The sequence below is a fragment of the Primulina eburnea genome, chromosome 11 (assembly GCF_022965805.1).
Source record: "Primulina eburnea isolate SZY01 chromosome 11, ASM2296580v1, whole genome shotgun sequence".
In the NCBI taxonomy this organism is placed as follows: Eukaryota; Viridiplantae; Streptophyta; class Magnoliopsida; order Lamiales; family Gesneriaceae; genus Primulina; species Primulina eburnea.
Window position 1 is genome coordinate 2,432,014 of NC_133111.1, and position 19,039 is coordinate 2,451,052.

At 34.0% G+C, this 19,039-nt stretch overlaps 3 protein-coding genes across 9 annotated transcripts; all 3 read right to left on the reverse strand.

Annotated features, from left to right (window-relative positions):
* Positions 1 to 842: 842 nt before the first annotated feature.
* LOC140804300 (autophagy-related protein 13a) lies at positions 843 to 4,994 on the reverse strand. 2 transcript variants are annotated; one of them, XM_073160208.1, is made up of 4 exons: positions 4,842 to 4,994; positions 2,829 to 4,402; positions 2,553 to 2,734; positions 843 to 1,422 (listed from the first exon to the last, which is right to left on the reverse strand). In XM_073160208.1, exons 2-4 carry the CDS (start codon positions 4,158 to 4,160, stop codon positions 1,104 to 1,106), a joined length of 1,833 nt encoding a protein of 610 aa, XP_073016309.1. In that variant the 5' UTR covers positions 4,161 to 4,402; positions 4,842 to 4,994; the 3' UTR covers positions 843 to 1,103. The 2 variants fall into 2 exon arrangements, with proteins under 2 accessions (XP_073016309.1, XP_073016308.1); XM_073160207.1 differs by having other exon boundaries at positions 2,829 to 4,992.
* Positions 4,995 to 5,831: 837 nt separating this feature from the next.
* Positions 5,832 to 9,560, reverse strand: LOC140805058 (uncharacterized). Of its 2 annotated transcripts, XM_073161243.1 has the most exons (12): positions 9,417 to 9,560; positions 8,774 to 9,041; positions 8,416 to 8,474; positions 7,880 to 8,120; positions 7,664 to 7,725; positions 7,537 to 7,590; positions 7,050 to 7,167; positions 6,707 to 6,753; positions 6,593 to 6,619; positions 6,377 to 6,452; positions 6,142 to 6,275; positions 5,832 to 6,072 (listed from the first exon to the last, which is right to left on the reverse strand). In XM_073161243.1, the coding sequence occupies exons 1-12, from the start codon at positions 9,462 to 9,464 to the stop codon at positions 5,974 to 5,976; spliced, it is 1,233 nt and encodes a 410-aa protein (XP_073017344.1). In that variant the 5' UTR covers positions 9,465 to 9,560; the 3' UTR covers positions 5,832 to 5,973. The 2 variants fall into 2 exon arrangements, with proteins under 2 accessions (XP_073017344.1, XP_073017345.1); XM_073161244.1 differs by lacking the exons at positions 8,774 to 9,041; positions 9,417 to 9,560 and adding an exon at positions 8,599 to 8,746.
* A 1,852-nt stretch (positions 9,561 to 11,412) lies between these two features.
* LOC140804808 (transcription factor TGA2.2-like) lies at positions 11,413 to 18,282 on the reverse strand. Of its 5 annotated transcripts, XM_073160944.1 has the most exons (10): positions 18,170 to 18,251; positions 16,559 to 16,695; positions 16,244 to 16,430; positions 15,946 to 16,011; positions 15,810 to 15,869; positions 15,089 to 15,166; positions 14,941 to 14,992; positions 12,984 to 13,255; positions 12,503 to 12,748; positions 11,413 to 11,953 (listed from the first exon to the last, which is right to left on the reverse strand). In XM_073160944.1, the coding sequence occupies exons 3-10, from the start codon at positions 16,307 to 16,309 to the stop codon at positions 11,807 to 11,809; spliced, it is 987 nt and encodes a 328-aa protein (XP_073017045.1). In that variant the 5' UTR covers positions 16,310 to 16,430; positions 16,559 to 16,695; positions 18,170 to 18,251; the 3' UTR covers positions 11,413 to 11,806. The 5 variants fall into 5 exon arrangements, with proteins under 5 accessions (XP_073017045.1, XP_073017044.1, XP_073017047.1 ...); XM_073160943.1 differs by lacking the exon at positions 16,559 to 16,695 and having other exon boundaries at positions 18,170 to 18,282; XM_073160946.1 differs by lacking the exons at positions 16,559 to 16,695; positions 18,170 to 18,251 and adding an exon at positions 17,920 to 18,146.
* Between the last annotated feature and the right edge of the window lie 757 nt (positions 18,283 to 19,039).

Genomic DNA, 19,039 nt, shown 5'->3' on the forward strand with positions numbered 1-19,039 from the left:
AAAATATTACCTTTATGTTAAGAGTATTACTGTTTATTGTGAATATCGATATAATTGACAGTCTCACAGATAAAAATTCGTGAGACCGTCTCACAAGAAACTTACTCTGCTACGTTATAGAGTTTGAGATCGTTACATAGATTATTTTGGTATGATCTTTGATAAATAAGTTTAAATGTTTAATCATCATTTAAATATAAAAAATTATATTTAAAATAATACTCGAAAAATAAACATATATTAAACGTAAGCAAATTAACATATATTAGATAAACGCAAAATAGTACAAGTCAATAGAATAGATAATTAATTCGGAGCTGTCCTACTCATTGAATCCAATTTAATTATCTGCTGATTATTTTTTATATATGCGTATATAATTAATTCGGATACATCAAATCTTGTCTTCCCATTTATCACATTAATTACAAGAAGAAAAGATCCGATAGAAGATCTTTATTAAAATTTCATCTTTTGTTTGACATTTTGTCATATGATCTCCTAAAATTGTAACGTTTATCCAACACTTGAGAAAAGATAGTTAAATAATACACACAAGCATATATAGATACACATACATACATACATACGATACAATACAATACTTGCTCATTCACATATACACACACAAACGCACAACCAACCCCAACGGCCCCAAAGTAAAATACGGAAGCAACTCGAGCAGATGATACATTTGAAGAATTCACCATCCACTCATTCAGGGAATGGTGGCAGGGACGAAAGAAAGAGTCCTACCCAAGTGCAACCACACTAGCAGGAAATGCAAGAAAAAATATTAATTAAAGCCATATACATAGGGTGTGTGTGTGTGCCTCAACATCCATTAGAACACACATCGATGTAATGAGCATATTTTTACGTTACCAGGACATTTTTGTGGCCCCGGTTGTCTATTGTTTAAAACTTGGAACATGTCGAATTTCTGTAAAAGATTGTAACAGTCAACCTGTTCACTGTTTCTAGACATAATATTGCTTAAAGAAGAATCGTTTACGTCTATAAGACTATCAACGACAAGCCACAACCCCTGTTCACCGTCCTTTAAGACTATCATGTAAAGGAATGTACCTGCGGATGATCAATCAAGTTCCAGTTTTTTCAGTGCCAGCCATCCGAGCTGCACTTCTGGAAAGCAGTACATCTTTCATTTCTCTGTAAACTTTAAGTTCTTCGAGTGCATCAGATGTCTTCCGAGGTTTAAAAAAATCAGAAACAGTTCCAACTTCTTTCTCTGGTTCGACTTCAGAGGCGTAAGTTGTATAATGGCTTGAATCTTGGCGCAGGGGAGGGGCCATTTTAAGCATGTGAACAAGGGCACCAACAGCTGCATCATGAGATTTCTTGACTGTCGAAGATGACTGGGTAGTAACTTCTGAAACATTGGCACCATCAAGATTTTGACTGTATGATAAAGAAATGGATTCAGCTCCACAAGTAGCCAACGCATAATGTTAGCAAGAAACCACATACCTCGACCTTAAAGCAAGTAAATGCACAAAATTCCTTTTTCAAACATAATTGCACAGATCTTCAGATAAACACAACTAGCACACCAGTTACATAAAGGTGATAGTATTTAAAGAGAGCGTACATGAACACAGACTAGAACTGTAGAATAGTAAACAACAGACACGAGTGATGCATTTTCTTTTATATCAATAACACTCCAAATTATGCATGCTAGAAGGGGTTTGGATAATAACTTCCCTTTTTTATGGATCAAAGTTTTCTCTTATATACTCACCGGCTCTCTAATAACTGGTGAACAGAGTTATGATAATGAATCCTGATGAACTCCATTGCATGAAAATTTCAAAAGAGAGGACTGACAGACAAATGCAGAACTAGAACCCATTTTTGGTTCCATACAACAGAAATGAAAAATGAAATATAAAAATCGAGTTACAAATAACCAAAAATGATGAATGCCTTCAACATCTAAATCAAATATGCATTTAACATCAAACTCAACAAAATATGCATGCTAGAAGGGGTTTGGATAATAACTTCCCTTTTTTATGGATCAAAGTTTTCTCTTATATACTCACCGGCTCTCTAATAACTGGTGAACAGAGTTATGATAATGAATCCTGATGAACTCCATTGCATGAAAATTTCAAAAGAGAGGACTGACAGACAAATGCAGAACTAGAACCCATTTTTGGTTCCATACAACAGAAATGAAAAATGAAATATAAAATTCGAGTTACAAATAACCAAAAATGATGAATGCCTTCAACATCTAAATCAAATATGCATTTAACATCAAACTCAACAAAATAATCATATATTGCTTGGTAGAATCTTAGATTACAAAAATGCAATTGGCGGGCCTTTAGTTTATACAAGCATGCAAGTGGAGGCGGAAGAAGTTAAGAAAAGACAAGCTCATGCGTTCTCTCTGCTTTGCATATTCAGCTTAAGGTTCTTGCGATTATGAGCATACTGTCAGATGCAACATGTTCACTGGTTAACCATGAAATGCTAGTTAAACCGCATTTTGATGCATTACAAATAGCAATCCAAATTACCTAGTGTGGAAATCAGTTGAATCCACATCATCCACGATAAAAGGACAGGAAAAATCACAATCGCCAAAGTCATCCTGGAAAGATAATCTGCTGGAGCTTCTTGAGAATCCAAAGCGTGGCGAACTATTTGAGGACTGCAAACTTGAAAACCTTCCAGAATCCTCTTTCGCATCTCTTGATATCTAAAGAACACAAGCAAAAGTAAATCAGTAAGACTAACTCGCCGAAAACAATGAAAACTAGTAACCACGAGCTGAAATTCATTGAAAGATGCACCTTTTGACCAAGGTTTATCGGCCCGCAACACAACTCTCCAGCTCTGAGTGAATCTTGTTTCTTTATTGACCTAATTCCAGATGGAGACCCATGGGGTGAAGGATCACATTTTGCGTTTCTAGGAGATAGAGGCGGGAGAGAATGCCTGCTTGAATCAGATAAATTTGGAGAAAGGTATCTTGGACTTCTGCCCATCATTGGATGTGGAATACTCACAGGAGCTGTTTCTGAACGCATACGACTATGCATGGGATTTCCCACAGAAAAATATGCAGGGGGAGATGGGGAAGGAGATGATGAGAAAGGAGGAGAAAGTAAGTCATCAGATGTAGATTTGTGATAAGTAGGGATTCTCTGTGTTTGCGTTCTATTGCTTTGTATGTCGGTAAGAGAAGTTGAATATTCATATGGGGAGCGATATAATGGTGGAGATCCACCGAATGCTTGGAACTGTTGAGAATAACCATCCCTGTGGAGACCACTTGCCCAGCTGTGCGGTCGTTGCAATGGTGATGCAGAAGTTGATTCTCTAGCTCTTATTGGGAAAGATGTGGCACGAGCACTCTTCGGAGACGATGTAGAAGGAAATGCCCTCATAGGGGGAGTAAGGGGGCTGCCTACGTAGTCAGTAATTATTTCTGGGGGACATGATATGACGGAATCCAGATTGAAATCAGATAAATCTTCACGATATATCACAGATACGGAAAGGCGGCCTTGTTGGGCATCAACCGGAGTAAAATTATATTTCTTCATCGATTGCTCCTCCTCTCTTGAAAAAGGGGAACAAAATGAGTAGACTTTATAATTGATATCAAAATGGCTATTCCGTTTCACAGAACATAGTTTTCGGAATGCCTTATACGCAGGAAGGATCCTCAACATAGAATAAACTGTGCGCAACAGTACAATCGATTTCTTGTATGTTTTCTTGTAAGAAGCATCAACAATTTGAGGAGATGTTGACCTAAGAGACTCATATTGAACAATCCACCTCTCTACAACTGTCTCCATTGTCATCTCCGGAGCCAAAGTTGTGAGGGAATCATGATCTGATAAAGAGTTTTGTGTTTCTGTAACAAGTATAACATCAATTATCATAGGTTCCATCAAACTCCTATTCCAAAAACTCAAACTTTCCATAGCAGCTGGACGATCTCCTAATGCTAAGTTGAACCATCTGTCGCTCTTTCTGACTTCTGTACTCCGACTAGGGGGCCTACTGGCAGGAACCCTTGAATCCAGTACAACATGCAAACTTTTCAAAAGAAACTGATTAAGTATTTGTTCAAACCTTCCATGTTCCCCACGAGGATAACTCTGCAAATCCATTTGTCTGTATAAACCAGATCTTAGATCCTGGTTTCCATCGTTATATATATGATTTCACTATGCATCCAATCTTTCCCAATATTAATAATCCTATCAATTCCTAACCATTACTGTAAAATATTCCTGGGTTTTCAACGAAGTTTTCTTTTTCCTCTTTTCTCCACAATTTTTCAAACACAAGACGGAAAAATCCGACAACCATGAGCTCCCTCATACAAGCTGTTACGCGTATATACACATGCCTGAGAAATAAAATAGATCCCCAAAATTTAATAGAGGGAAATGCAGAATAAAGGAACCGGTAGTAGCCCAATCATTAAAGATCAGCTACAGTGGTATAAAATAGACAACATGACAATTTCGAATTCGTGCAACAGAAATCACAGCAAACGGTGCAACACGCCAGATTCAAGATTGCAGATTTAAAAATATGCAAGCCAAAATAACCGAATCAGAGGAAAGAAAAGGTAAATACATGAACAAAAACATGACCGGAGTTCAAGAATACTGCATATAATTGGAAAAAAAAATTCAAGCCCGTGAAAATTGACCCCCGTAATTTCGTGTCCAACCTACAGCTTAACCATAAATAAATCGAACGAGTAAAATTGAAAAAGCAACCAAAATAGTACAAAAATAACTATAAATTCAAAATTATTTAAATTAACAAAGAACACCAACTTGAAAGAGAATTCGAGAACAGTTTCTGCAAGAAATGGATGCGAGAGAGATTACAAAAGAGAAATATAAAGGAAAGGGATATTAAGAAAGATCGAAGCAAAGAGATTGCGTAGAGTGCACAGACTCAAGGGGAAGACAAAGCAATTAACTATGTGGTCTATGATTTAATTAATGTTAATTAAATCAGATTCATTACATACAGTGAGGCGAAATTGGTCTCAACCAGTGATGATAATATATTAATTTCCCAAATTTGGAATTTGAAATTATATAGATAAAAATATGTTGTTTTTAGTATTTATAATTACAATTTTAATGTTGATTTAATTACTTAATTTGATTTTGAAGTAACCGATCATAAATGAGTAGTTCTCTTGTGAGACAATCTCACGAATCTTTATCTATGAGACGGATCAACCCTACCGATATTCACAATAAAATGTAATACTTTTTCATTGAAGACTCAAATAAAAGATCCGTCTCACAAAATATGACCCATGAGACCGTCTCACATAAATTTTTATCATAAAAAATTTAGCCTCAAATTTCAAGAACCTTGCACATTCTTGAACTCCTCTCTTCGTCGAGAAAAATGACAGTAAAATTAACGTGAATGCAAATTTTAGTTGTAATATTCAAATTATCTATAAGAAAATTCTTTAAATAAAAAAGTCGATAAATTTTTAGTACGTTATTATGGGATACAAATATTTTCTAGACACAAATGTATGATTTGTTTTAAAGAAGCAATTAAAAATTATTAATCATATGCCTACCATTTTTTATTTGGAAATTAATTTTTAGTCACAAATTCAGAATATAGGAAGTTCCGTGGCGGCCACAACAAATTGACAGGTAATGAACATAAGCATTTCTCTATTTTCTAAGAAAAATGAGTAATATATGCATTTAAATCTTTATATCTTGTTCTCAATTTTATTGCAGATTACATATCATATTTTTTAATTTTGTAAAAATGAGTAATGCCATAAATATAATGTTCTCGGTATCACCATACTAATGTTTATACAAAACACAAATACAAGTTAGTATACAAGATATGAAACGATGATTGAAAAAAAATATGAAGAAATTGGGTTCAAATGTAAAATCCCAGTACGCATCTATTTTCTCACTTCTTGCCTTTGCGTTGTTTTGGGACTAGAGGTTTCTTTTTCACTTTTTTATTTGGCTTTCCTGCTGCAGATTTTCCAATCTTCCGTGTCACACCCTGAATACAGACTTCTATCAATAAGAGAGGTTCACATGTATTAAATATGCATAGAGGAGGTGAACATACTGATGTTTTCTTAGCTCTTTTGGTTTTTCCAACTGGCTGATCCTCTGCAGCGTCGATTTCATCAGTTTGAGCGATAGCTTTGGGCAGATTGTCTACCTCATCTTCTGAATCAAATGAGAAGCCATCCAGTGTCCCTAAACATGTAAAATACATCGAATCAGAATTTAAAGATGAAAGCTAATTAAAAATGCCATGGCGTGTCCATGCTAAACAATCCAACTCAAAGACCCCTGACCTTCAACCATGGTTTCAGCCTCATAAACATTAGATTGTGGTTTCAGCTGGATAAAGTCATTCATAATGGCCTCTATCTGATCACAAATTGCAGGAATATTAGTTCACACATAGGAACTTATTTCATGTGATCTACGTTTTCGTTCCATTAAATAATGATATTTTCTTTTATGATACTGGTGGAGGTTACAGTCGTGGGAAAGCATTATTGACAAACCTTTGCTTCTGACTGACTAAAGCTCACCTGAAATGGACAAGTTACGTAACAAATCAGGGAGAGAAAAAAGAAGTGGTGGGGAAGGACAAAAGAACTCATGATTGATGGAAATACCACACAGAACGTCCTCGATGGAACTATGTTTGTCTTGTATATAGTTCCTGAAATATCATTGTAACAAAAACATCAAACAAAAGTACCAGCCGGATAGCTACACTGACCAGAATATATGTTGCATTAAATTTAATCTAATATGCTGGAAAACAGTTACCGTATCAGTATTTTATTTCAGTGACGACTGATAATATAACTAAAGCCAACACAGATGAGGTTTTCTACCGAATGCCCAGCGAGATTAGAATTTGGTAAATACAAGATCAAGTTCATGCCAATTCAAACTGTGAATCAAAGGTGACAGAAGAGAAATATTGCAGAACAATGAGAAGACAGTTCATGCCTTTCAAATCCAAGAACATTTCGTGATTATTGGAGAGGTCATCTGAAATCACCACCCGTCCAACAGCACCCACGTCACCGCTTAAATCTATGGAATCACCTTCACATTCGACAAGTGCCTACAAAATAAAACAAGTAAATCATGTTCAGTATATTCAACGATATGATATACTATCCTAAAATAAAAGGTAAAGGTAGTAAGCCTATAACTCCAACTCCTCAACGATGCAAATATCATGTTTCATTCAGCACCTTCACAGGAAAATGAACAAGAAGAGCACAAAGTGTCTGTAAATCCAAAATTCAAAATAAAAATTTAAAATAAAATTTGGTCCCAGCTGCAGCAATTTGATAGAAAAGTAAAAAAAGTGAAGGTTCTTCGAATTGCATACGCAGCCATCAACCTTGATGGGAAAAAAATTTGAGGTGTAGTCCACAACTATGGGTAGTAAATATTGATGACAATTCTTTGTGATTGGTCGGCTGACCTTTAAGCGTTGAACTTTCTCTGAAAGCAACAATGGCAACCTTGAAGAAGATATCTGCATTGGCAGATAAACAGTTCTTTATTTTATTTAGAATATTGTAAATGACAGACAGGACATTAAAGCTTACCTGAGGTCCAGGATTTTTGCTAGAGACATCTTCCCTCACAACATTGTTCTTGGCATCATTCTCTGGATAATATGAACAAGGATATAAGAGAAAAACCTTTCGGCGGTAAAAGAAAGGAACAATATCGGTCAAGTCTTCAAACATGTACCAACAATTCAGACCTTAAATCATGATCATTTCAAACCATCTGACTACATACACGTGCAGCAATATTACCTTCAATTTTGTCGCTATATACATTCCTCTCCTTGGAGATTTTTTCCTCCTCTTTTACCATCTTTTTTATGGGAGATTTCACACTGGAGGCTTGATTTATTGGAGATTCCCCATCTTGCTCAAGGAGATCATAGTCCATATCTTTTTCACTTTCTTTCTCTAAGCCATCCCTTCTAGCTGGACTGGCATTTGGAGTTGGCTCAGAATCTGAGGACAACGCCCATATCGAATGATTTTTTACCTGTTCAAGAAAATATTTGCATTAAGCATTCCTGAAAACCAACTTTAAGCAACATTCAGTTCTCCAGTCTTCAATACAATACTGTGGAAAACATAACTAATCCACTGTCAGACAGCACAGATAGAAAATCTGCAACCTACACGAAAATGATCATGAGATGTGCAAATAAGGATGAGCCTATCGCAGCAATAATTCCAGAGCATAATTAATTTTTTTTTTTTAAAGATAAGGAGCCGAAGAATAATTATAGTAAACAATAAAGAAAGAAAAAAAGAAAGAAAAGAGAGCTCCTTACGTGAGGCTGTCCATGTTTTTTTGGCGTTCTCTTGGCACCATTCCTAGGTGCCTTAGTTCCTGCATAGTGACAGTTCAAACAACTCACACTTCAATCCATAATGCAATGAAAAACTCATTCTAATCAGCCTTTTCCCTTCGTTATACTGACAAATGTTTGTAGCTATAAATGTGGGTGACTCACCATCTTGGGAAAGGAAGGGTGAGGGAAGTAAATCAAGAGATTTGGGGAGGGGTAGAATTTCAAATTTAGAAAAGCTACACATTTAATATTTTTTTAGTTTTTGCAGGGTGCCCCTCCCCCTCCTTCACTCTGCCCGGTCCACCCCTGTTAGTAAAACACCACGTAAAAAAAAAACCTTCTTTCTCATGGTCATCATTTTTCTTCCTCTTTCTCTCTGGTGTCTGCTTCATATTCTTGGTTTTCTCAGGAGACTTCCCTTTGACAGGCTTACTAACCGTAGACTCTCTTCCATCACCATTATCATCGATATCTGAAATGCGTGAGGCTTGTTTCTTAAACAATTTACTTAGATTGATACTGTCGTCCTCTTCACCGCTTGAAACGCTGTGCTCCGAAGGTGTTACGGACCCAGATGACAATTCTATAGCAGACTTCGTTGGCGGCTATTCATCAAGACATAAAAAGTCTAACTATTAGCACCCACAACAGGAATTCAAAAATTCACCCCCTATTTTAATAATGTAATATTTGTCAACTCTTTGGAGTACTCAAAAACCAAACAAAACCTAGGCATTACAGAAACCAGAATAATAATAAAACCGCCCATTAAACATGATGTGACTGGTTCATTAACTTCACATCAACTCATAGATGAAACACAAAACAGGAGCTGTACCAAAATTAGCGGAAAACTACGAAGAGACATTTCGGCAAAAGAACTAAGAAGCGATAATGATCCTAATCTAAATCCACTTGCCTGTTACACTAAGGTTGCTTGATTATGGAACAGATTAAGTATACACAAGAGAGAAAATTACCTGGAAAGAGCGCAGCCAGTCCGGCGAATCTTCCCTCGAGTTGCCCATCGGAAGCAAACGGTAACGATTAAAGAAGACCTCTTCCCCCTGAGACAAATTAATAATCTTTTTCCGAATTTTTAAACATTATTTTTTAGTTTTACTTTATTATTCTTTGCTTTGTTATTGAAATAACTTCTATAAAAATCTAAAAAATTATTATCTGTGGGATAGCTTGAACTTATCAATAATCATATTAAAAAATAATTATCTAAGCATATAATGGTACACATGATAGGATAAATATGTGATATATGATATAAAGATAAGTTAATGATAAATAAGATGTAGGATATTATATTTAATGTTGGTATGATTTTAATAAGAGTGATTAAATTTATATATTATATTGTAATGACAAAATTAACCTTATCATAATAAATTTTATAATTTCAATTTGTTGTTTGAGTTCATATTTTTATATGTTCATATGCCGATAGTACTTGCATGATTTATTTATTTTATCTAATTTTATATATTATATAATATGATAATTGAGTCCTTGATTTTGTGAGTCAAGTCAATATCAATTTTAAGGTTAATCGAGTGATACTACTAATTTTATTGAGATTTATAAAAATTATTTATATAATTATCTCGAATTCATTTATATAATTATCATATTATATAATATATAAAAATAAATAAAATATTTATTTGATTTTAATTTCTATCTACTAGAATATATTTATAAAAAATCATTTATAAATTGAGGGTAATTAAGTCATTTGTAGTGTATTTTATCATTAAATTAAAATTATCACACCTTCTATTAGGGATATTTTATCCTTCTAAAAAATTATTTATCAAGGGACCATGATATTATCATGAGATTTTTAAAAAGGTACCAAACATGGGATAAGGATGATTATTTATCAATCTCTTTCTTATCCAATGTACCAAACTATGTCTTAGTATAAAAAAAAAAATTTTCATTGATGACTTAAATAAGATATTCGACCTACGAAATTGATATGTTCACAAGAATTTTTTTGCTTGAAACTAATAAGTGATTATAAAATATTTTTATAAAAAAGTTTTTTACGAAAGTATTATAAAATATTTTAAATTTTTTTTAGAACAAATATGTGTTTGGACAAAATTTTACAATTAAAAATAATATATTTTCATTTCAATCATAAGCTTTATTTCTAAAAATAACATCAAAAATATCTCATAATTATTCTTTAAAACTATATTTAGATGACACTTTATAAAGATTATTTTTCAAAAAAAAAAATTACAAAAATTTTATCAAACAAATAATTTAATTTTTTCACTCGAATTTTGAAATAACAAATTTTATAATCAAACAGGGAAGCTCTTCCTAGGATGATAAAACATATTAAAGAATAATATAACATTTTAATTTTATACATTTTAGATGTGTTTCATATATTATTATAATTTTTTTCACGCATTGAGTGTGTAATAAACAAAAAATTAAAATTATGCATTGTATATGTACAATGTATTTTTTTCTTTAGGTACTTTTATTATAAAAAAATTGGAAATTAAATTTAGAACTTTGAAAACAAATTTAAATTTTATGGTTTTTAATAAGTTTGCTTAAAAAATTAATTAAATTTTAAAACTTATCAATACTCTAAATGTGTAAAAAAAAAAAAAACTAATTTAAAAGAAATAATAAAAGTAAATAGGAGTGTTTGAAGAATGAATTCATTCAAATAGGAGCATCTGAGATACATTGAAAATGATACCATAATATATTATAGATTTGAACAATAAATAGTAAGATAAACCAACAATTTTTAAATACCTTCACAAATTACATTTTTTGGATAAAGTTGGGTGATTTAAATAATAATAAATATTTACAATTTACTTTATGATAAATTAAAATGTATCCAAACTTGCATAAATTTTAGAATTACCAACTAAAATCAAATCATTTCAAAGGTACCTGTCCTGACATGGTCTTGGTGTTGAAACAAAATTTAATCAAATGTACATGTGACAAATTTTATTCATTAAATTAAATATAATTGAACAATAAAAGTAACCATGAAAAAACAAACTCACCTCATAAATTAACTGCGTTCAACTAATTTGTTCTATTATATGTTAAGAAAACTACTGTGAAAACAATCAATTACTACAACTAACTCAACTATAAATTATCATACAACATAAAATCATTAATACAAGCGCCAGTTCGGAGACAACCATTGACAGAGACAGGAAATGTTAGACTCGTGAAGAACACTGCATTCATTTGAACTGTCGGTTTTGCTTACATCGGACCTCAGTATAGGTTTGTTTTACTGTTGTCTGTAACACAAGACCCTAGTATCTACCAAAGGAGCATGAAGTTAAAAAAGAAAGTGTTGTTACTCCCGAGGGCGAGCAAGCCAGAGAGAACTGAGGGCTCGAAGTCTGGAGAAGTAGTCGTTTATGGCAAGGAGAGCACGAGCAGATTGGCGAGTTGTAAGTATACGATGCATTTGTTGGAGTGTCTGCTGCCGTAAATTATCAGCCTGTAACATAAAGAAGATATACTTGGTAACATCACATGTAAGGTAAAATGGAGTAGAGTGGCAACTGTCAATTAACATACCTCACATAGCTAGCCTAGCAGCCACAACTTAAAAAGACACTACGATAAATGGTACATAAGACAATCCACACCAACGTGGGAGTGAAACTAACATTGCCCATTGTTAATTGTCCCACATCGGTTGGATAAATAACATTTGAGAGCTAGCTTTTGGGGTTGAGTTAGGTCCAAGTTCCAATCTTAACATGGTATCAGAGCCCGGGTTTCACCGTTATGTGTTGGACTGCCTACAATTAGGCCACCCGTTCTGCCCATAATTGGGTCATTTGTAAACTCCATGCTCCAGATGTTCATTCCTGGGCGTGAGAGGGGTGTGTTAATTGTCCCACATCGGTTGGATAAATAACCTTTGAGTGGTATATATGGGATTGGACAATCCTCCCCCCTTGAGCTAGCTTTTGGGGTTGAGTTAGGTCCAAGTTCCAATCTTAACACCCAAAAACGCTCATGAAACAAGAAAAATGATCACCTGGCGAATGAAGCCCTCGAGAGTTCCCAACTTTCCCATAGCCATTGCCATTTGACCCATGTAGTTAGCCACATTGCCGGATGAACCTGAGGGGCCAAGAGAACCAGCTAATGTCTCAGCCAAGGACTGCTGCAATGCTTCCATGCCTTGTGACAAAGAATCTTCAGCCTGCTGAGAAGACTGTTGTAAATTGTTGATGGCCAATAACTGCTGCTCAGTCAATGGCTCTAACTGATTTATAAGAAGCTGCAACCAACAAATTCGAATTCGTACTTATATATAGAGAACTTTATTGCCAGGTTCCTGCTCATGTTGCCCTTTAACATCTTGTCCATTGACATAGCAACATATACTAGTTTCTTTTATTCTTCAATGACATTGTTTCAGAGGTGTGAAAAATGACATAACGCCCACAATTTTTGCCCAATTCGGATGTTAGAGAAGTTGCAGAGAACAGACATACAAAGAACTCACACATTACCTTAAGAAGTTCAGATGAACGAAATCCGCCGAGCCAAAGGAAGCATCTTTCAGCTGGAGTCTTCCACATGCCGGACAAGATGTGGAAGACATCAGCTTTCGCAGCATCCCCTTTGATCCGGAAAATATCTTCATAATGTGCTGCAATGCCTTCCACAATTATGCGAAGTTCACCATCACCCGCATGTGAATTAACAGCACCTCTTAGCTCATTAATTCGACGGTTGTTCTCCTCCAGCCACCGTGCATATTCAACATCGAAAGCTAAGGCACCTGGTAATATGGAGTCCAACTATAATGACACAAAGGCTCCAAATAACTCAAATTGACATGCAATATTAGAAGTTATTATTTGGCAACAAAAACATTCAACTTCAATACAGGATAAAAAGAGAATTGTTGCCTCACCACAATGCTGTTCTTTTGTTGAAAGGAACGAATGGAAAAAAACATGTTGTATCAATGGAGAGTTCTGAGAATATTTCATTCTTATCAAAATGGAACAAAAACTTGTTTGAATTCTTGGAACGGAACGGAAATGCGAACGGAACAAGTTTGGTCAAATGAATAAATGGATAGGGCCCTATGACCTCAATTAATTATCCGAAAGGAAAATGAATCATGTAACTTTAAATAAGTTCCCCATCTAATTATACGTAAAAATATATTAGTAATTGATACGAGGACTTCTCCCCATGTGGGTTTTTATAATTTTTTTAATGAATCTTCTGTAATATCCTGGACATATTTTATTCATACCCTTTTAGAGGAGTTTAAAAATTCTACTACTACAAAGAATTGAGACACCATAATCTTTCCTGTGTCCTTAATTTGAGGAATTAAAATTTACAATGTTAGCTCCTTCAGGCATCTTAAATCTGATTCAGTTAAGGTATATTAAATTTTCTTAAACAAGCATATTACTCAGAGAAACTCACTCAAGCGAGTTCTTAGTAGATAACGTAAAGCAGGTTCAAAAGCAAAAATAAATGATAATTTAGCTTTACCAAGAAAAGAATGTAAGCTACATGTTCCGATCTACATGTGGGATCATTAAAATGTTATTTTGTGTGAACTACAAGTTCTGATCTACATGTGAGATCATTAACATTTTATTTTGTGTTCCACTCCATATCCTTCATAAAATGCTCATCGAAGTTTGTATCTGCGGTCCCACAAGGTTAAATATTATTTCCAGCCAGCAGGCAGCAGCTGACCTCCTTAATTCTTAAATAACAGCTTCAGTCAAATTGGCACGGGTCAACAGCAGTTAGGCCAACCCATTGTTTGATTTCTTAATAAGAAAACTCGTGATTACAAGTAATGATCAAGAATGGACCCTAGAGCAGGAAACAATCCTAACAACTGAATATTTCCTCTCTCCCTAGCATAAGTAGCTACCCACGCATAAATTTCTGAATGCTTACAGATAACTTACTCTACCCATTTCATTCCCTTTGTCCCCACAAAAACAACAACCCTCTCTCCCCTTTGTTGATCCTCCTAATTTTAATTTTTAGTACAGGAGCAGACAACGCTCATCATTACACCAACTACAAGTTATGCCAAGAAATTAGTTCAAAGAATGAGGAAAAGAACTTGAAGCGAAATGCTCGGTTAGCCACTTCCCTTTAGTTTTGAAATTGGCGGTGATTTGCCATCACTTCTCTGCCTCATCCACAATGTAATCAAATCCAGTAGCACTTTCCACACAATAAGATCTAGGTCCGTTTTAAATTCCCTCCTTTCATTTTGCCTCTATCATCATGTCTCTATATTTCAATGCACAATTTCCAGAATAATTCAAAAATTAAACAAGAAAGTATAGCCATAACATAGTATTCTTTGTTCTCTTATTCAGCAAAACATGAATTTTACAGTAGAAAACGTTTTCTCCTAACTTCCAACAAGAAAATCTATGAAATAAGAATCAGAAGCTCAAATCAAGATTATCATACCATTTCCACCACTTGCTTGAGATTGATCTCCTGAACTTGAAATAAATATCCCCTTCAGAAAAAAAAAAATCTGCATTCACTAATTTGAAAAACAGTGTAGAAATCTGCATGAAAATTTTGTAAGATTTATGTAAAAGTAGCACAAAACCTGCTGCCTAGCCCTTTGAAGTTCTTGCTCAAGTTGTGTCAATTTCATTCTGCTGCTCTCTAGCTGTTGAACATATGCCTAAATGCCATGTAAAAAAATGAGGAACAAATGATGTAAAACATAATTAAAATGGGACCAGAAAATAAACCCAAGATACTTAAAATGAGCCCCATAGATCATAAGGAAAAACAACATTCATGTATCTAATATGTAGTAGTTGTACATTAAGCACTCCTAAAAACTAATTTTACATAAAAAAAATTGTGCTAATAAAAGCACCCTTATTCAAATTATAATAATTTCAATCGTGAATAACTTTATTTACAATCGCAATTTTTGTATTGAATAAAAAGTCTAAGATTAGATATATTTAATTTATTTTCTCGCAATACTTTCAGCTTGATTAATATAAATAATACTAGCATCTAACATGATGATTTACTATACTGGTTCCGATGCATTATTTAATCCCATTTCATCTTTCCATTACTTAATCAATGTTATTAGAAACTATAGCAAGATACATTTACTAAGTCATAAACTATGTCAAATAAAATCAAAATAATTATGTATTATTGCAAAAGAAATAATTCATTATGCGAGCAGGATGTGTGTACTTTATTCATTAACATTTGATATGAAGTATCAACAATGGTAAAAATATAAAATATCTCTGACGAAAAACAATGGCAGATAAATGGCGCACTAATGAGATACCTACTTTTTTTCTCAAACGGCTTTTTCTTGCAGCTTCACGATTTTGAGCGAGCCTACGTAGAGTCTGCAAAGGGTAATAGAGGTCATGAATCTAGATTAAAAGTAAATATGCATGTACATGAAGTTAAGGTCTACAAAACCTTTTGATCTCTGGACTTATCACTGCCATCAGAACCTACTAACACCTGTGACGGATTGTTTTGAAACTGCATAAGAAAACAAATACCAACGACCAATTAAATGCAAACATATTATGAGGAGGCAATAAGAATTTAAGCACAAATTAATGCTGCATATTCACAAGACACTTCAAATTGAACGTATTACATGTAAGCTACAGAGAGAGAGAGAATTTCTACATCACATCCCATATATGCATCAGTGAAAGTAGAAAGAAAGGACACTGCATGTTATTTGCCTAAGTATCAAGGACATTACCCTCAAATTCCGATCTTCCGTATCAGCATCAGTTGAGGAATCAGTCCTAGGACTGACATCCGCCATTTGGACACTCCACAATCTCCTAGATCGATGCTTCAATGTGAGTCAGTCAAGTACATTTCAATCTTTAGAAATTGACCAGAACCCAATGTCACGGAATATGGAAGCAAACTTCCAAAAGAACCTGTAAAGAAAAACAAAGTATTTCAATACTAAATAAGTAAAATTTGTTTAAGGTTCACACTTCTAGAAGATGTCGGAGATAATGAAACATATATGTTTCATGATGAAGCTCGATTTCAAAGGTCATACCAAGTTAGGACCTGTTTGGTAGATATTTAGTCCTCAACTGTAGGTTTCATTGTTAAATACTTTCTTGTGTCAAAACAAAAGAACATCAGACCAACTCCTCACGATAATAACGGAAGACCGCGGAAAAACTGTTTCATCTGAATTCAACAAGTTAAAGATCATAAATTTTCTTTAATCAATTTAAAGAATATGAAACATTAACAGTGTAGGGTTCAATTTTCATGCGATTCAGTATCAAGTAAATTCCCCCTCGTGGTAACACTTTCACTCATCCATAAATATACTTAAGTTTAGTAAATATAGATCCTCATAAAACAAGAGAAAAAGGAAATGGTCTTGGCATATATAATCAAACATGAAAACCTATGGACAACCAATATCAAATCTCGCGATCTCACCTACAGCCTACGGATATATTTTTCCTCTGCATCACCTCTTTCATCACCAAGCAATTAGATAAGTTCCTCTGATGGTGGTCCAGGTTTTTTTCCCCTCCCGATTATAAAACTTATCCCCAATCGTCTCACTGACTTACCTTGACCACATGATATTGAGGTCATATTACTTTCCTCAACAGAATCCCAAATCCAAACATTCCACTAATGTCTTGATTAAACCCATGTAGTCGCTTTTGAATTATCATCCTTTTAGTTTCACATATTTTATATTAGTTACCACTTACCATTTACCAAGAAAATGGACCTGTATTTATTTACCCCACTGAAGATCATTAGATAATCCCCAATTAATTTCTTTCGTGAAACATGCAATAACAAGATACAGTAGCCCAACAAAAACACTTGCTAAAGATAACTCTCGAGACATTTCCAACTTAACATCCACACCTTGGAAGGTACCTCATATAAAATTTTTTCAGCCACAGCTTATCCACAGTATGGTGAGGTCTCTAACATGTACATAATCAAGCACAAATTGCTTAAATTTAATAACTCACAGCTGAGTCCTCTCGGAACCGCAGGAGGGCTGTGGTTCATTTTTTTTTATTCTGCAAATACATCGGCACGAAATATTTTTCTAAACCAACTAACAAAACCAGTTACGGTTTTTGTCCCTTTCCAAGCGACCATCTTTTCACCGTTTCACAACTGTGCGCCGATATTTTTTAAGAAAACATAGCGCATAAAAGGATTAAAAAACGAAACTAAAAGATCTCAAGTAATACCACCGATTCCATCACAGAGAAGTGAAGCTTAGTTCATATTCAGCTCTTTTTCTTACAAAAAGTCCCCTTGATCCCCAACCAATAGCACGAAAAGCATCAGAAAACAAGAAACCGATTCGCAGCGATATTCCTGATACAAAACAAAAACTACCCAGAAAGCTCAAGATTCAAAATTGACCTATTTTTCTAACGAGCCCCTCCAAAATTCCAATTCTTGCATCTGGGTTTTGTCCCAGGAACAATAGGAATAATAAAAAAAAAAAGCAATCCGCCGATCGTGACTTGGTCAATTGCTTTTTCTCCATTTCTAATTTCACTTTATGCTGGAAGTTTCGATGAGGTATCCCCTCCTCTTTCACATGAAAAAGGCCAAAAATTATACGAAAAACAGCAGCGATTCTCACTTGGAGGAAGTACATAGAGATTACCTGATGCCTGAGAAAAGCTTGCGACTACTGAGGAGTGAGCGATGCAGATGGAGAAATGAAAGTAGGAATTATTGTTCATTTTTGTCTGTAATAATTAAATAAGAATAATATTACTATTAATAATAAGGTTGCATTAGAAAGCGCACTTTGCTAGTGAAGTCCTTTTTTAAAAAATAAAATTTCCATCGTAAAAAGTTTTATGTATCACTTTCATTGAATGCTACAATATCCCAAAAAAAAATAAAACAATAATTAAATATATTTTATTTGAAAAATGATTTTTGTTATAACAAGTCTTGAACCGAATATTTTGACTTAAATTTGAAAATTTGATATCAGATGACTTAAAATTTGGAAATTTGATATCAGAAGAAATGAACTATAAGTCAGCGATTTAATCAATATTTTTGTACGTGTGATTTTTAAGAAATAACATATATTTTTTTTCGAAAATGAATTTTTTCGTTTAATAATATCAATGATAATAATAATTTATATCACGATTTACATGCTACTGTGCGTTGTTAAGGCTTGATCATTATTTTTTTAATTAAAAATTACAGTTTACTATTACTGGACATAATTTTTCATGCTATTTCAAATATATATAATCATCTCTTATTTGTTTTTTGAGTAGGTATATTCTCAGACGATCTCACGAATCTTTATCTGTGAGACGGGTCAATTCTACTGATATTCACAATAAAAAATAATATTTTTAGCACAAGAAGTAATACTTTTTCATGGATGATCCAAATAAAAGATTTGTCTCACAAACTACGATTCGTGAAACCGTCTTACATAAATTTTTACCTTATTTTTTTGAATTGGCATACATAACAGGTGTGTTCGATCTACATCACTACATGT

Bases quoted from the DNA above. Each gene is read 5' to 3' on its own strand.
- LOC140805058 (XM_073161243.1), bottom strand. From the start codon at position 9,464: ATGGGCAACTCGAGGGAAGATTCGCCGGACTGGCTGCGCTCTTTCCAG. The intron at 7,168-7,536 runs GTCAGCCGACCA...TTTATTTTGTAG, and splicing joins AGAAAGTTCAACGCTTAAAG to GCACTTGTCGAATGTGAAGG. The intron at 6,276-6,376 runs GTCAGGGGTCTT...TTACATGTTTAG, and splicing joins GGCTGAAACCATGGTTGAAG to GGACACTGGATGGCTTCTCA.
- LOC140804300 (XM_073160208.1), bottom strand. From the start codon at position 4,160: ATGGATTTGCAGAGTTATCCTCGTGGGGAACATGGAAGGTTTGAACAA. The intron at 2,735-2,828 runs GTGCATCTTTCA...TGTGTTCTTTAG, and splicing joins CGATAAACCTTGGTCAAAAG to ATATCAAGAGATGCGAAAGA. The intron at 1,423-2,552 runs GTAATTTGGATT...TTTATCATACAG, and splicing joins TCAACTGATTTCCACACTAG to TCAAAATCTTGATGGTGCCA.
- LOC140804808 (XM_073160943.1), bottom strand. From the start codon at position 16,309: ATGGCGGATGTCAGTCCTAGGACTGATTCCTCAACTGATGCTGATACG. The intron at 15,167-15,809 runs GTAGGTATCTCA...CATGGCATTTAG, and splicing joins AAAGCCGTTTGAGAAAAAAA to GCATATGTTCAACAGCTAGA. The intron at 11,954-12,502 runs GTGATCATTTTT...TTTATGTTACAG, and splicing joins TCGAGGGCTTCATTCGCCAG to GCTGATAATTTACGGCAGCA.